This window comes from Ranitomeya variabilis, chromosome 3 (assembly GCF_051348905.1).
Source record: "Ranitomeya variabilis isolate aRanVar5 chromosome 3, aRanVar5.hap1, whole genome shotgun sequence".
Lineage (NCBI taxonomy): Eukaryota > Metazoa > Chordata > Amphibia > Anura > Dendrobatidae > Ranitomeya > Ranitomeya variabilis.
The window spans coordinates 379,411,987-379,430,790 of NC_135234.1; the positions used below are offsets into that span (position 1 = coordinate 379,411,987).

At 44.2% G+C, this 18,804-nt stretch overlaps 1 protein-coding gene across 1 annotated transcript in view; it reads right to left on the minus strand.

The window, feature by feature from the left end:
• Positions 1–1,190: 1,190 nt before the first annotated feature.
• Positions 1,191–18,804, minus strand: part of EIF3I (eukaryotic translation initiation factor 3 subunit I) — a 36,747-nt gene continuing 19,133 nt past the window's right edge. The window contains exons 9-11 of the mRNA XM_077296017.1: positions 1,714–1,787; positions 1,524–1,616; positions 1,191–1,445 (exon numbers count right to left, since the gene is read on the minus strand). Coding sequence (XP_077152132.1) covers positions 1,364–1,445; positions 1,524–1,616; positions 1,714–1,787 — 249 coding nt within the window. The 3' untranslated portion in view covers positions 1,191–1,363. The remainder of the gene's footprint in view (positions 1,446–1,523; positions 1,617–1,713; positions 1,788–18,804) is intronic.

Consider the following 18,804-nt stretch of genomic DNA (forward strand, 5'->3'; position numbering starts at 1 on the left):
CAATTGTACAGGTATGGAATTTGTTTGGTGCTGCTACTAATATGTTCGCCTGCCATTCCGTGGTGCCACCCCACATTCTGGCTCACTACCATATATCCTTTGGCCCACAATGTTTTAAATGTTATTTTAAATATTGTATTTTAAGTAGTTCAATGAGCATCCCTCCTCTATTTGTTCCCTCTCCTATTTGCCGTTGAACAATATTCACATACGAGCCCTATCAGATGCTAGGAGTTACTTAACCATCATGTGGTTCTAATTATGAATATAATTTAGCATCATTGCTAGGGATTTCTATCTGTTTTATCACATCTATGAAGACACAGGAAGTCTCTTTTCCTGCATGAGTCATCATTAGAACTACAATTCTACACCACTGCAAAGTCTCCGGCAAACCAACTCCATGTTATCTTCAACTCTTGACGCAGCTACTTCGCTCATCCACCCTGACAGGGACTTTGCAGTGATGTAGAATTGTAGTTGTAATGACTCAAGCAGGGAAAAGAGACTTCTTGTTTCTACTTAGAGCTTAGAAAAATGTGGGTAGTCTGTGTTTTAATCACGTGTTATCATAGACCTAACGGAAAAAATGAAGTGGGTAGAAAGGCAAAATGAGTTATTGTAAGACTACAGTGCTATATAATATGAGGATTGCAATATATTAACAGGATAAAAACTTTGATGGGAGTGCTTATTAAATCTGTAGAGATGATTGCTGCAGTTTCAGAATAGGTGTGTATTTCCACACTGCGTTTTAGCTGTGGTTTTCAATGTGTTTTTTTCAGGTGTTTGTTATTAAGCAGATGAAAATCCATTTGATAAAACGCATGTGTCTAACGTGAATGGACAGAATTATGCAATGTTGTTTTTGGTGATGCAGATGAAACATCCAAAAAAAAAAAAAATGTTTTATCTGAAAAACATGTTGAGAAAATATGTAAATTGTAAGAAAAAACATTTAAAAAAAATGCATTTCCTGTTATTTAACATACAAAACTAAAAAAAGTATTCAACAGTAAGAGTATTAATAAATGTCATAAAAGTCCATTTGAATGAACCAATTCTGACAACGGCTGCCAATGATGAGTAGGTCACATGTATGGTCACTTGCTAAGGAAATGAATGGTACTTGTTATTTGTTAACAAAACGCATTGTGTCCAAAACACAAATCAAATCTTAACAGTTAATCTAATTAATATTTTAATACTTTCACATAAGGAAAAAAGAATATGATGACACTCCATTTCCAAAATAATCAGTTTAACATTCTTTTAATATAATGTACTTAGTGCTGTTTTTACATGAATATTTTGTGATGATACAATTCCTTGTATTCTGAACAGTCAGCGAGGAGACAGAAGCTCAAGATTCAAACTCAAAATCAAAATATTGCTGATCAAAGTAATGTATTCTGACGTATCCGTCCTCTCCGCCACTGCTGTAACTGTAGAGAGATGGAAAGAACTCATCACAATCATGTTACCTACTGGTTTACTCCAAGATTACAAGAAATTACACTTACCTTTTGCCATCAGGATGGAATGCTAAACTGTTGATGGGTCCGAAATGGCCCTTCACTCTCCCAAATTCCTCCTCAACACCAACATGGAAAAATCTAAAAGGAAAAAAAAACATAAAACATACAGTTTGTACCTAATGGCTACTTTAATTTATTATCCTTTGAAGAAAACGGTTATATTAGTATTGATTACCTTGCCTCAAATTTACCAATCCTGGTGGATGTCGTTGTCACATCCATAGCTTCCTGGCCTCCTCCCAAAACAACCTGTAAAAGAAAATTTTAAAAAGTGCAACTTAGTCTGCTTACAGCATTAATAAAGGTTTAAAGTGGAGCCTGTCAGTAGACCAGAATAATTTCAAATAGGGTCTATCTACTGGAGCAAAACACAACAGCCCCCTAGCTCAGAACTGCTAAGAGGTCAAAAGCACCATTTAAAGGGAACCTGTCACCCCCAAAATCGAAGACAAGCCCCTGATGCCAGTGGGCTAAGCTCATCTAGAGCATTCTGTAATGCTGTAGATAAGCCTCCGATGTATCCTGAAAGATGAAGATGAGAAAAAGGTTAGATTATACTCACCCAGGGGCGGTCCCGTCGCGGGGCGGTCCCGTCGCGGTCCGGTCAGGCGCTTCCCATCTTCTTACGATGACGTCCTCTTCTTGTCTTCAGGCTGCGGCTCCGGTGTACTTTGCCCTGTTGAGGGCAGAGCAAAGTACTGGAGTGCGCAGGAGCTGGGAAAGGTCAGAGAGGCCCGGCAGACAAAGTACACCTGCACCGGAGCCGCAGCGTGAATACAAGAAGAGGACATCATCCTATGAAGATGGGAGGCCCCGGACCGGACCGCCCCCCCAGGCGAGTATAATCTATCCTCTTTTTCTCATCTTTCAGGTTACATTCTGTAATGCTGTAGATAAGCCCCTGATGCCGGTGGGCTTAGCGCATCTTCGATTTTAGGGGTGACAGGTTCCCTTTAAGATTTGTTTGGGAAACGTATTTTTCCAAAATACACTGGACTTTCACAGTAAGTATATACCGATTATGTTAGATTGTCCACTACAATGTGTGGGCAGATCAATGTAAACCTTGGATATAAGGCTTTGTTCAAATTCCTTGAGTTTCCAAATGTGCCTGTGAGCGGTGCTATCACTGTCCACGCATCCCCATCACATGATTCCCAGCTGCCTCTGAAGTCCAGTGATGTCACGTCAATTTACGGAATTGGAAGCTGACCCAGCATCACCGAAGCAAAACATAGTCTCCCTGAGTGACTGGGCTGTTTCACCGCAAGTCACAGCCAAGCATCGCACGCGTGCGCGCTCTCCTGCACGGCTTTCATTAAAAGCGCGCCGCAAGCCCATGTGATGCTGGATAACCTCTTTAAAAATTGTAGTTATGGGGGAGGGCGTGTCAAGACAGGCATGTGAAGAGGATGCACTGAGCTTCACTCCACTGCTATTAGAAGTGAAATATTGATTACTTCCCATAGAAGGCTGGGGGAAAGTCTCTGGAATATACGTAGAAGCGTTAAGCGCACTCAGGCATGACAAGAAACAAGTATCAGGAGCAGAGTCGAGATAGCATGCCTTCCAACATGGTGACTCCTCCACCATCAGCCAGAGTGAGAGAGTGGCTGAGGCTGAAGCAGCAAAGCTGGGGAGATTTGCTAGACTGACCTTAGACCCTGACGATTCTTCAGATGATTTACAACCTGATCAGGTATGCTTTTAGGGGGAGAGATACAGAGTATGTGCAAGGGAGGCAATGTAGCAATATGGCACTGCTCTCAAAGCAACAGTTTAACAGAGAAGTGAAGGAAATACAGAGCACTAACACCTATGGAGAAGCTAATCCAGCCAATGATTCTGGGCAAGAGCCTACACTATAAGAGGTCTTCTCTGCTGTAAAATCCTGCAGCCTCATTAAAAACTCTCAAACCGATGGGAGGGCTTAAAGATGACATTAATCTCATCAAAAAATAAACAGAGGACAATGAGTTGGAAGAAAGAGTGAGTTCTGTAGAGGACCAAATGCCTACTATGCATAAAGATCTCAGGAGAGGTCTTCAGAATATCAATGCCCTTGTCAACAAGGCTGATGACCTAGAAAATAGGTTTTGGCGAAATAACATACGTTTAGTCAGGGTTCCTAATAAAGTGGAGGGTCGTAATTCCAGTGAATTTTTGGAATCCTGGCTGGCTACAATGTTCAGCAAAGACATTATCTCAATCTTTTGCAACTGAAAGATATCACAGAGTTCCTACACGTCCTTTGCCTCTGGGGGCTCCACCGAGGCCTGTATTAATCAAATTACTACATTTTAAAGATATAGAAACCTTATTTTGTTTCGAAATGATTTAGGCACCGATTCTTATTGTAGGGAATTTTAACACCTACAGTACAGACCAAAAGTTTGGACACACCTTCTCATTTAAATATTTTTCTGTATTTTCATGACTATGAAAATTGTCAATTCACACTGAAGGCATCAAAACTATGAATTAACACATGTGGAATTATATACTTAACAAAAAAGTGTGACACAACTGAAAATATGTCTTATATTCTAGGTTCTTCAAAGTAGCCACCTTTTGCTTTGATGACTGCTTTGCACACCCTTGGCATTCTCTTGATGAGCTTCAAGAGGTAGTCACTGGAAATGGTCTTCCAACAATCCTGAAGGAGTTCCCAGAGATGTTTAGCACTTGTTGGCCCTTTTGCCTTCACTCTGTGGTCCAGCTCACCCCAAACCATCGATTGGGTTCAGGTCTGGTGACTGGAGGCCAGGTCATCTGGCGTAGCACCCCATCACTCTCCTTCTTGGTCAAATAGCCCTTACACAGCCTGGAGGTGTGTTTGAGGTTATTGTCCTGTTGAAAAATAAATCATGGTCCAACTAAACGCAAACCGGATGGAATAGCATGCCGCTGCAAGATGCTGTGGTAGCCATGCTGGTTCAGTGTGCCTTCAATTTTGAATAAATCCCCAACAGCGTTACCAGCAAAGCACCCCCACACCATCACACCTCCTCCATGCTTCACGGTGGGAACCAGGCATGTAGAGTCCATCCGTTCACCTTTTCTGCGTCGCACAAAGACACGGTGGTTGGAACCAAAGATCTCAAATTTGGACTCACCAGACCAAAACACAGATTTCCACTGGTCTAATGTCCATTCCTTGTGTTCTTTAGCCCAAACAAGTCTTTTCTGCTCGTTGCCTGTCTTTAGCAGTGGTTTCCTAGCAGCTATTTTACCATGAAGGCCTGCTGCAAAAAGTCTCCTCTTAACAGTTGTTGTAGAGATGTGACTGCTGGTAGAACTCTGTGTGGCATTGACCTGGTCTCTAATCTGAGCTGCTGTTAACCTGCGATTTCTGAGGCTGGTGACTCGGATAAACTTATCCTCAGAAGCAGAGGTGACTCTTGGTCTTCCTTTCCTGGGGCGGTCCTCGTGAGCCAGTTTCTTTGTAGTGCTTGATGGTTTTTGCAACTGCACTTGGGGACACTTTCAAAGTTTTCCCAATTTTTCGGACTGACTGACCTTCATTTCTTAAAGTAATGATGGCCACTCGTTTTTCTTTACTTAGCTGCTTTTTTCTTGCCATAATACAAATTCTAGCAGTCTATTCAGTAGGACGATCAGCTGTGTATCCACCATACTTCTGTTCCAACACAACTGATGGTCCCAACCCCATTTATAAAGCAAGAAATCCCACTTATTAAACCTGACAGGACACACCTGTGAAGTGAAAACCATTTCCGGTGACTACCTCTTGAAGCTCATCAAGAGAATGCCAAGAGTGTGCAAAGCAGTCATCAAACCAAAAGGTGGCTACTTTGAAGAACCTAGAATATAAGAGATAATTTCAGTTGTTTCACACTTTTTTGTTAAGTATATAATTCCACCTGTGTTAATTCATAGTTTTGATGCCTTCATTGTGAATGTACAATTTTCATAGTCATGAAAATACAGAAAAATCTTTAAATGAGAAGGTGGGATAAATCTCATAAGAGAAATATTTCTCATAATGCAAAATATACATCTCTACATTATGTTCTAGAGGAGGTTGGCATGGTGGACCTATGGAGAATACGGCACCCTGTTGTCAGACAATATTCCTGTTATTCCACCTCCCGTCATTCTTTGTCAAGAATAGACGTAGCAATTGGGTCTGAATCAATCGGTGAGGTATCTGCCAAGGAGTGTCTCTGACCACTCGCCTATACAGGTACAACTGCAGATAGGTGTTGTGAGGTCTCCGGGGAATATACAGGCGCCTCAATCCTTTTTGGCTGCAACTAATTGGTGCTACTCTTAAAGGGACACTGTCACCCCCTCTAGCCGTTAGAAACTAAAAGAGCCACCTTGTGCAGCAGTAATGCTGCATTCTGACAAGGTGGCTCTTTTAGTTATTGGTGCAGTTAAAGCCAAAATAAAGCGTTTTATAATTTCGCCAAAATACCTGTCTTTAGCCAGGGAGGCAGGTCTTAACCCCCCTGCTGCAAACGCCACACTGCCGTCATTCAAATCTTCTTCGGCGCCGGGCGCCGCCCCCTCCGCGCTGTTTTACAATGAAATCCGGCGCCTGCGCTGCTTAGTACTGGCTGGAGCAGGCGCAGTGAGCTCTGGCCGTCTGACCTCCGATGCAGTCTTGCAGACTGCGCCTGTGCGGCCGCCCTGCTTGTGAATCCCAGCCCCGCACTCTGCATAATGCATAACACACTGCAGGTCTGGGATTCACAAGCAGGGCGGCCGCACAGGCGCAGTGTCCCTTTAACTCTAGAATATTTTCATTTTAAAGGGAACCGGTCACCCCCCCCCCCCCCAGGCGTTTTTAACTAAAAGAGCCAACTTGTGCAGCACTAATGCTGCATTCTCTCAAGGTGGCTCTTTTAGTTGGGGTCCCTGCCAACGCTGAACTATTCATTTTTAGAATTTGCCCCTCATACCTGTAGTCTGTCTGGGGGGCATGGTTGGCGGGTGAGGGGGAGCGACTACGGTCACATACACACCTGCTCCTGGCGCTGTCCCTGTATGTACCATGGTCTCCGGCAGCTTCTTCCCCTGTTCAGCGGTCATGTGGTACCGCTCATTAAAGTAATGAATATGGACTCCACTCCCATAGGGGTGAAGCCGCATATTCATTACTGTAATGAGCGGTACCAGTGACTGCTGAACAGAGGAAGAAGCTGCGGCGCCAGAGACCATCTGTCTGGGAGAAGCTGCCAGGGACCGCGCCGGGAGCAGGTGAGTATTTCATATTCACCTTTCCCCGTTCCACCGACGCACCGTCTTCCCGTCCTCTTGCTGTGACTATTCAGGTCAGAGGGCGCGATGACGTATTAGTGTGCGCGCCGCCCTCTGCCTGAACAGTCACTGCCGTGCTGAGAGACGGGACGCTGAGGAGCAGCGGGCGGCAGGAGAGGTGAGTATGTCATTATTTATTTTTTTTTATTGCAGCAGAAGCATTACATGTTGCACATTGTAATACGGAGCATCTATGGGGTCATAATGAACTGTATGGAGCATTATATGTGGCACAATGTTATATGGAGCGTCCATGGGGCCATAATGAACTGTATGGAGCATTACATGTGGCACATTGTTATATGGAGCATCTTATGGGGCCATAATGAACTGTATGGAGCATTACATGTGGCACATTGTTATATGGAGCATCTTATGGGGCCATAATGAACTGTATGGAGCATTACATGTGGCACATTGTTATATGGAGTATCTTATGGGGCCATAATGAACTGTATGGAGCATTACATGTGGCACATTGTTATATGGAACATCTTATGGGGTCATAATGAACTGTATGGAGCATTATATGTGGCACAATGTTATATGGAGCATCTTATGGGGCCATAATGAACTGTATGGAGCATTATATGTGGCACATTGTTATATGGAACATCTTATGGGGTCATAATGAACTGTATGGAGCATTATATGTGGCACAATGTTATATGGAGCATCTTATGGGGCCATAATGAACTGTATGGCGCATTATATGTGGCACATTGTTATATGGAGCATCTTATGGGGCCATAATGAACTGTATGGAGCATTATATGTGGCACATTGTTATATGGAACATCTATGGGGCCATAATAAACTGTATGGAGCATTATATGTGGCACACTGTTATATGGAACATCTATGGGGCCATAATAAACTGTATGGAGCATTATATGTGGCACATTGTTATATGGAGCATCTTATGGGGCCATAATGAACTGTATGGAGCATTATATGTGGCACATTGTTATATGGAGCATCTTATGGGGCCATAATGAACTATATGGAGCATTACATGTGGCACATTGTTATATGGAGCATCTTATGGGGCCACAATGAACTGTATGGAGCATTACATGTGGCACATTGTTATATGGAGCATCTTATGGGGCCATAATGAACTATATGGAGCATTATATGTGGCACATTGTTATATGGAGCGCCTTATGGGGCCATAAAGAACTATATGGAGCATTACATGTGGCACATTGTTATATGGAGTATCTTATGGGGCCATAATGAACTGTATGGAGCATTACATGTGGCACATTGTTATATGGAGCATCTTATGGGGCCATAATGAACTGTATGGAGCATTATATGTGGCACATTGTTATATGGAGCATCTTATGGGGCCATAATGAACTATATGGAGCATTACATGTGGCACATTGTTATATGGAGCATCTTATGGGGCCACAATGAACTGTATGGAGCATTACATGTGGCACATTGTTATATGGAGCATCTTATGGGGCCATAATGAACTATATGGAGCATTATATGTGGCACATTGTTATATGGAGCGCCTTATGGGGCCATAAAGAACTATATGGAGCATTACATGTGGCACATTGTTATATGGAGTATCTTATGGGGCCATAATGAACTGTATGGAGCATTACATGTGGCACATTGTTATATGGAGCATCTTATGGGGCCATAATGAACTGTATGGAGCATTATATGTGGCACATTGTTATATGGAGCATCTTATGGGGCCATAATGAACTGTATGGAGCATTATATGTGGCACATTGTTATATGGAACATCTTATGGGGTCATAATGAACTGTATGGAGCATTATATGTGGCACAATGTTATATGGAGCATCTTATGGGGCCATAATGAACTGTATGGAGCACTATATGTGGCACATTGTTATATGGAGCATCTTATGGGGCCATAATGAACTGTATGGAGCATTATATGTGGCACATTGTTATATGGAGCACCTTATGGGGCCATAATGAACTGTATGGAGCATTACATGTGGCACATTGTTATATGGAGCATCTTATGGGGCCATAATGAACTGTATGGAGCATTATATGTGGCACATTGTTATATGGAGCATCTTATGGGGCCATAATGAACTGCATGGAGCATTATATGTGGCACATTGTTATATGGAGCATCTTATGGGGCCATAATGAACTGTATGGAGCATTACATGTGGCACATTGTTATATGGAGCATCTTATGGGGCCATAATGAACTGTATGGAGCATTACATGTGGCACATTGTTATATGGAGCATCTATGGGGCCATAATGAACTGTATGGAGCATTACATGTGGCACATTGTTATATGGAGCATCTATGGGGCCATAATGAACTGTATGGAGCATTACATGTGGCACATTGTTATATGGAGCATCTATGGGGCCATAATGAACTGTATGGAGCATTATATGTGGCACATTGTTGAACAGGAGAACCACGAGTCAAAAATAGCCAAAGGGTTAACAAACTCATGTAATTTATTGAAAATTCAAATAATCTAATTTTCACATCATATGTATAAAATGTTACCATATAATAGAAAAATGTTTAGAATTGAGAGTCCTCAGTGGTTGATACCATCTTTTCAGTTAGCCATTAAAAGGTAACAAATTGCAAGCTTTCGAGACTACTCAGGTCTCTTCATCAGGCTGATGAAGAGACCTGAGTAGTCTCGAAAGCTTGCAATTTGTTACCATCTTTTCAGTTAGCCATTAAAAGGTATCAACCACTGAGGACTCTCAATTCTAAAAATTTTTCTATCTACTGGCTAACACGGTACCAAGATATATATCTTTCCTGTACCATATAATAGACAATTTCTAGAAAATTGTGACTAAATCCATGGATACAAACAGTGACCCAAGATCACAGACCGGGACGGTAATAAACATAGCAAGTGTTAACAAGTGTTATCAGATGGACAGCAAGCATGCTGCCAACACATCAATATTAGTGTCACAGGTATATGGCGATTCAATTCAATAATGTAAGCTCATCAGTAATGCTAATAAGATCGCCGCATACCTATGCACAAAAAAGTATACCAAGTAAAGTTAAGTAGGGAGATTAATTACCCATATATCCAAGAAGTCTCGTCCGGATCCTGTTCAGCCACCCCAACGCGCGTTTCGCGCACAATTATTACCGTTTCCTCAGGGGGCGTGGCTAAATCCAGATCTCAGTCCGGTTTAAATAATGATCACTTCCGATCATGTGATAACACTAAAAAGTGCAGGTGCGCATGCGTGAAACGCAAGCGAGCTTTATCCCTGCATCTCAGCCCTCAACCCCGATCAGCAAGTCCCAGTCACGTGAGTGGGTCGGCGCCACGCCCACACCACGCCACACAGGACCGCCATCGGGCAAGGAGCTAAGAGCGCAGGAAGTTCTGCACGCCATCATAATATCGCCATATACATAACCATAAGGTGACTAGGTGCCTATAAAGTGCATAAATCGTGCATGAATAGTCCTTATAATAATGATCGTATCCGATCATAAAAAAATAAGAATGCGCTTGCGTGAACCGCAACAGGGTTCCACCCCGCTCCCAACCCTCTCCCACATGACAGGACCCAGTCACACCCACACCCCATGACTCAGGACCGCCGCCAGGTGGGATTGTGCCAGGTGGGATGTTGGGCTCAGGGAGTTCAACCTGCTAGCGTGTGCTGATATCAAAAAAATACTAATAATAAAGTGACATTGTGCATTGTCTACTATATACGGTAACAATACAGAAAAACTTATTTATCAAATACAAAAGTAGACATATTAAAATAAAATGTACCCCAGCCATAAACACTGAATAACCGAAATATGAGGACATAAAAAGTAGTGTAATATCATGTCAGACAGATCAATATGTGACAACAAGATACAAGAAACAAATCATATATATTGATCAAATATACTCGATCACACATTATTATTCCATCATGTTTCACACTAATCCTGTGAATATCAGATTACTACTTAAAACCTCTGGTAGAGTCACTCCCCTCCTATGCTAGGGACACGTCGGATGTTCTCCGTCGGATCAATGGGATACAACTGGAGGACAACATGTGCCTTGTTACTGCTGATATACAGTCATTATATACCTGTATTGGCCACAGGGATGGATTGGAGGCGGTCCGCTTTTTCCTGGATGCCAGCAACTGGGGTGGTGCTATCTGTGATCTGGTCATGGAGCTTTTGACATTTATTTTAACCAAAATTTTTTTTGTTTTTAAAGATGTTTTTTATTTGCAGCAGCGTGGCACTACCATGGGCGCGGCCTGTGCGCCCTCCTTCGCCAATCTCTTCCTGGGTTACTGGGAGAGGGAGATTTTTGGTGGGGGGGGGGGGCCGCGGACCATGTGCAGTGCTGGCTGCGCTACATTGATGATTTGTTCATTATATGGCAAGGACCTGATGATCCTTTGCATGAATTTATGCAACAACTGAATGACAACACATATAATATTAAATTGACGAACCAAACAAGCAAGACCGAGGTGGATTTTTTGGACATCAAGATTGAGGTCGATGATGATCTATATTTGCAGACCGATGTTTTCAGAAAATCCACTTCGGTCAATTCACTCTTGCATGCTGATTCGGGTCATCCATATAGCACCATTAAAGCCATCCCAGTTGGTCAGCATCTTAGGATGAAGCGGATTTGTTCCTCCACCACCAAATTTGAGGCCCAGGCAGCAGACCTCAAGTTAGGTTCCAAACAAGGGGATATAGTAATAGGAGCATCAGAAAGGGATATTTGGGAGCCAAAGATGCACCACGTGATGAACTATTATGTCCTGGTAAGAAAAGTAAGAAAACCATTGAACAACAGGACATGGTACGATTCATCTCCACCTATAACGTTGAATAGGACACTATGAGGAGTTGTCTCCAAAAACATTGGGGCATCCTCAAAAGTGACCCATTGTTCTCTAAATGTCTCACTAACTATCCCTCAATGACTGCTAGAAGGCGCAAAAATTTGAAAGATCTATTGGTGTCAAGCCATTATATTCCAAGGGTGAATAAATACAATTTTGGTTCTGGTGGACCATCTAATGGCTGCTTTCCATGTGGCGACTGTATCTCGTGTCCTAATATCTGTCGCATTGCTAGTTTTGATTCAGTTGATGGGAGAAGGACTTTTTCCATCAACCATCATATAACCTGCAACACTACCCAGGTTGTGTACTATGCGGTATGTAGTTACCCAAAAATTTATGTTGGTTTAACATCTCATCGTCTGGGCACACGCGAACATGTGCGCGATATAATGGCTGCTAAGAATGTGACAGATATGACACTACTAAAGACGATACCAACTCACTTTAGACAGTGTCACGGGTGTAACCCTAAGTCCTTTCTGGTACGAGGAATTGATCATGTCCAGTGTGGTATTAGAGGTGGAGATGTTAAGCGCATACTGGCACAGAGAGAGTGTCGTTGGATCACCACGCTGGGCACCATGACGCCTATGGGCCTTAATGAAACGCAGGGCTTTTCCTCTTTTCTATAAATATTGTCTGAGGATAGACATCATCTTCGTTTGTCTCTGCCATGTGCTATCGGTTTTAATTTTGTATCTCTGTTCTGTATTTTATGTTTTTAGTGTGCTTGTACTGTTGACCATATCCATATGATCTCTGACGTTGGGGACATCTATATGAAAGTTGGACAAGATCGAAATATCTGCAAATTACCCTCGGATGGAGGAATTATAAAGCCTTGCAGTGTGAAATCTGATATGCACAGGATTAGTGTGAAACATGATGGAATAATAATTAATGTGTGATCGAGTATATTTGATCAATATATATGATTTGTTTCTTTTATCTTGTTGTCACATATTGATCTGTCTGACATATGATATTACACTACTTTTTATGTCCTCATATTTCGGTTATTCAGTGTTTATGGCTGGGGTACATTTTATTTTAATATGTCTACTTTTGTATTTGATAAATAAGTTTTTCTGTATTATTATCGTATATAGTAGACAATGCACAATGTCACTTTATTAGTAGTATTTTTTTGATATCAGCACACCCTGAACTCCCTGAGCCCAACATCCCATCTGGCGGTGGTCCTGAGTCATGGGGTGTGGGTGTGACGTGGTCCTGTCATGTGGGAGAGGGTTGGGAGCGGGGTGGAACCCTGTTGCGGTTCACGCAAGCGCATTCTTCTTATTTTTTTATGATCGGATACGATCATTATTATAAGGACTATTCATGCACGATTTTTTCACGCATGCGCAGCTGCACTTTTTAGTGTTATCACATGATCAGAAGTGATCATTATTTAAACCGGACTGAGATCTTGATTAAGCCACGCCCCCTGAGGAAACGGTAATAATTGTGCGCGAAACGCGCGTTGGGGTAGCTGACCAGGATCCGGACGGGACTTCTTGGATATATGGGTAATTAATCTCCCTATTTAACTTTACTTGGTATACTTTTTGTGCATAGGTATGCGGCGATCTTATTAGCATTACTGATGAGCTTACATTATTGAATTGAATCGCCATATACCTGTGACACTAATATTGATGTGTTGGCAGCATGCTTGCTGTCCATCTGATAACACTTGTTAACACTTGCTATGTTTATTACCGTCCCGGTCTGTGATCTTGGGTCACTGTATCCATCGATTTAGTCACAATTTTCTAGAAATTGTCTATTATATGGTAACATTTTATACATATGATGTGAAAATTAGATTATTTGAATTTTCAATAAATTACATGAGTTTGTTAACCCTTTGGCTATTTTTGACTCGTGGTTCTCCTGTTCAATAGCATCGTTATCTGAGTCGCCATTTTTTATGGTATAATTTACAACTGATGTTTATTTATGTATATGTGGCACATTGTTATATGGAGTATCTTATGGGGCCATAATGAACTGTATGGAGCATTATATGTGGCACATTTTTATATGGAGCATCTTATGGGGCCATAATCAGCATTTGTGCAGCATTATATGGGGCATATTTTAATATGGAGCATCTTATGGGGCCATAATCAGCATTTGTGCCGCATTATATGGGCCAAATATCCGTATGGAGCATCTTATGGGGCCATAATCAGCATTTGTGCAGCATTATATGGGGCATATTTTAATATGGAGCATCTTATGGGGCCCATCATAAATTTTATGGAGCATTATATGGGGCGTATTTTGTATGGAGCATCTTATGAGGCCCATCATGAACTGTATGGAGCATTATATGGGGCTCCTGATTCAATATGGATATTCAAAAACACTTAACCTATTGATGTCTCAATTAATTTGACTTTTAATGGTATCTATTTTTATTTTTGACATTTACCGGTAGCTGCTGCATTTCCCACCCTAGGCTTATACTCGAGTCAATAAGTTTTCCCAGTTTTTTGTTGCAAAATTAGGGGGGGGTCGGTTTTTTTTATTATTATTTTAATTAATTAATTAATTAAAACATTACCCTGTAAAATGCTTTTCAATTTTTTTCTTTTTTTTTAATGCCATTACTCTTAAATATTTGAGGCCCTGCGTTCACACGTTCAGTATGTGGTCGGTATATCATCACATCAGTATCTGTAAGCCAAAACCAGGAGTGAATCAATCAGAGGAGAAATATAATAGAAACACGTCACCACTTCTGTATTTATCACCCACTCCTGGTTTTGGTGTACAAATACTGATGTAAAATACTGAATGTGTGAACAAGGCCTAACAGAAGTTGCATTCTGACAGCACAAAAAAGGAGATTTGTGTGTACTCACCGTAAAATCTCTTTCTCTTAGCCTCTAATTGGGGGACACAGGACCATGGGTGTTATGCTGCTGTCCACTAGGAGGCGACACTATGCATAATCTTAAAAAGATTAACCGTGGCTCCTCCTCTGCAGTATACACCCCTGGATGGCGTCAGCCTTCTCCAGTTTTGTGCAAAAGCAGTAGGAGGAATGTAACAAGAATAACATAGACATGCCTATAAGAAGGCCACTATGTACGAGCACAAAGAACAATATGAGAACTCAACAGTAACAACGGCCCGAAAAGGGCAACAGGGTGGGAGCTGTGTCCCCCAATTAGAGGCTAAGAGAAAGAGATTTTACGGTGAGTACACAAAACTCTGCTTTACTCTGTCGCCTCATTGGGGGACACAGGACCATGGGACGTCCCAAAGCAGTCCCTGGGTGGGAAGCAATGGACGAATATTGTGCAGACAGGCCCCTATTCTTGGGGCACCGCCACCTGCAGAACACATCTACCCAGGCTCGCTTCCGCTGAGGACTGGGTATGAACCCTGTAGTGTTTAGTAAACGAGTGTGGGCTAGACCAAGTGGCCGCCTTACACACGTTGTGCCGAAGCCTGGAGCCACATGGCCCAGGAGGCCCCTACCGCCCGTGTAGAGTGTGCCGTAACACCGGCTGGAAGAGGAGAATTCTTAAGGCGGTAGGCCTCTTGTATGGTGGATGTGATCTTCCTGGCAAGGGTAGCTTTGGAAGCTGGCAGACCCTTGCGGCCGGCTTCCGGAAGAAGGAATCAGACCTCCGGAAGGACGCAGTCCTAGACACATATGTACGCAATGCCCTGACAAGGTCAAGCGCATGCAGAGCCTTCACCACTCTATGAACGTGGACCGGACAAAAGAAAGGCAGAGAAATTTCCTCATTGAGGTGGAAGTTGGACACAACCTTCGGAAGGAAGGATGGGACCGTACGGAGAACTACCTTGTCCTGGTGAAAAACCAGGAAGGGCCGTCTGCAGGAGAGTGCTGTCAGTTCAGACACCCTGTGTAGCGAGGTGATTGCCACCAGGAAAAAAAAACACCTTCTGGGAGAGAAGGCGGAGCGGGACCTCCTTAAGGGGTTCGAAGGGTAGTTCCTGCAATGCTGTCAGGACCAGGTTGAGGTCCCAAGTTTCTAGTGGTCGTCTGTAGGGGGGAACCAATCGGGAAACGCCCTGAAGAAAAGTCCTTACTCGCGGCTTGGTAGCAGTGCGCCTTTGAAAAAAAGCACTGAGAGGGCTAACACCTGGCTCTTAGGCGAGCCCAGGGACAGCCTGGCCTCCAGACCCGATTGGAGAAAAACCAGGTAGTTTGGGGAGGGAAGAAGGGAATGGGGTCTGGCCGCGATATTCGCACCAGGTAAAGAGAACTTTCCAGGTACGGTCATAGATCTTGGCAGAGGCTGGCTTCCGTGCCCTGATCATGGTCCTAATGACGTCCGTCGAGAGCCCTGCCTGGGTTAGAACCCAGATTTCAAGGGCCATGCCGTCAAATTGAGAGCCCCTGAGTTCTGGTGGTAGAACGGGCCTTGTGATAGAAGATCCGGGCGGTCGGGGAGGCGCCAGGGGGCGTCTGCTGAAAGTTGTACGACGTCGGCGTACCATGTACGTCTGGGCCAGACCGGTGCGATTAAGATGGTTGGAACTCCATCTTGCTTGATCTTCCTCACCACTCTTGATAACAGGGGGAGAGGTGGAAAAATGTACAGAAGCTGGAACTGGGTCCAGTCCTGAACCAGAGCGTCTGCTCCGAGCGACCGCGGATCGTGTGCTCTGGCCATGAAGTTGGAGACCTTGGCATTGAAGTGGGATGCCATTAGGTCCACATCTGGGGTCCCCCAGCGATGGCAGATCTGGCGAAAAATTTTGGGATGGAGAGACCACTCTCCCGAATCTATTCCTTGTCATCTGAGGAAGTCTGCTTCCCAGTTGTCCACACCCGGAATGTGGACCGCCGAGAGAACCGAGCCTGTGTCCTCCACCCAGTGAGGATGTGTGACAATTCTCACATCGTCTGGGTACTGCGGGTCCCCCCTTGGTGATTCACATATGCCACAGTCATGGCATTGTCCGATTGTATTCTGATGTGAGAGGATGCCAGTAAGTGATGGAAGGCCCTCAATGCCAGGAGGATGGCACGAATTTCCAGGATGTTGATGGGCATGGTCGCTTCCACTGGGGATCACTTGCCCTGTGCCCAGTGGTGTAGGTGCACTGCACCCCAACCCGTCAGGCTTGCATCGGTGGTCAGAACCTTCCATTGACCTGTGAGAAAGGATTTCCCCTTTGCTAGCGAGGTTGGCTTGAGCAACCAGTGCAGGGACCTCCTGGTTGACGACATTAGCTGGAATTCCCTGTCGAGAGGAAAAAGAATTCCTGTCCCAGGACTTGAGAATGGCTAGTTGGAGAGGCCTGAGGTGAAACTGGGCCAAATGGGACCGCTTCTATTGCTGCCCCCATCCTGCCGAGGACTCTCATGGCAAACCGAAGAGATCGAGGGGGTTTGCGGAGGAGGATGCGGATGTCCCTGGGAAAGAGCACTAGACCCCTGGAGGTGTTGTATAGCATTCCCAGGAAGGTCAGAGATTGACTCAGGGTTGGTGACAACCTTTGTAGGTTGACTAACCAGCCCATGCGACTCAGAGTGTCGGTTGTGATTGAGACGCTGAGCTCGCAGTCCTTGAAGGTAGGAGCCTTGATGAGTAGATCGTCCAGGTATGGAACGACTACTATGGCTCTGGAGTGCAGGACGTCCATGGTGGCCGCCATGACCTTGGTAAACACTCTGGGAGCCGTGGCGAGTCCGAACGGGAGAGCCACGAACAAGGTAGCGGTCCTGGTCGATTGCGAACCTGAGAAAAAACTCTGATGAGCAGGTGCAATCGGTATATGCAGGTATGCGTCTTGTATATCTATGAAGGCGAGATATTCTCCGTTCTCCATGGACGCAATGATGGACTGAAGGGACTCCAGTGGAAGTGATGAACCCGTACGTATTTGTGGAGTTGTTTTAGGTACCGTATGGGCTGTACTCTGCCTCCTTTCTTGGGGACTACGAATAGATTGGAGTAGAACCCTCGGAAGCACCCGGCCGCGGGAACCGGTACTATGACTCCTGCTTGAAGAAGCGAGGAAACCGCTTGGTGGAAGGCACGAGCCTTGGCTGGCGGTTTTCGGGGAACAGAGAGGAAGAATCGGTTCGGTGGGTTGGAAGTTGAACTCTATTTTGTATCCGGAAGACACTAGTTCCCTGACCCACCTGTCTTCTGTAGTAGGCATCCAGACTTGCTGAAAAGAGCAAAGTCGCCTACGGGTGGGATGTCTTTGGGGGTCCGTAAGTCATGAGGAGGAAAGTCATAGTTACTCACCGATAACGGTGTTTCTCGGAGCCCATGACAGCACTATGGAGAGAGGGGATCCGCCCTTCAGGGACAGGAAACCTACAGATAAAAGGGCGGTACCTCTCCCTCGCATCAGTTGGTTTACAGAGCATCGGAGGACCTCCAGGTTAGTTACAACAGAGAAAAAACCATATTATAACATTTCTTAAAAAAGGAACCCCGTGCCTAGACTATATTATATAAACTACATAAATCATATGTAATTAAAGGTGCTCACCGCACTCGTGATGGGAGGGAATAAGCGAGTGCTGTCATGGGCTCCGAGAAACACCGCTATCGGTGAGTAACTATGACTTTCTCGGTCCCCCATGACAGCACTACGGAGAGAATTGCAGAGACTAAGCTTAGGGAGGGACCACCGCCTCAAGAACCCTTCGACCGAAGGTCAAGTCAGACACAGAGGCTAGATTTAATCTATAGTGTCTAAAAAAGGTTGACGGTGATGACCAGGTGGCCGCCTTACAGATTTGTTCTATTGATACCTCTGACCTCTTAGCCCATGAGGTAGCTACTGCTCTTGTGGAATGCGCTCTAATACCGTCCGGGATCGCATTCCCCGTGGATGAATATGCCAACGCTATTGCCTCTTTTATCCACCTTGCCAAAGTACCTTTAGATGCCCGGAATCCTTTTCTGGGACCCTGAAAACAGACAAAGAGCCTTCCTTCCTATACTCCCTGGTGGAATCTAGGTATTGGACTAGGCATCTTCTGACATCTAGATTATGGAAGTTCTGCTCTTTCTCATTTTTGGGGTTCGGGCAGAAGGACGGCAGGGATATTTCTTGTGACCTATGG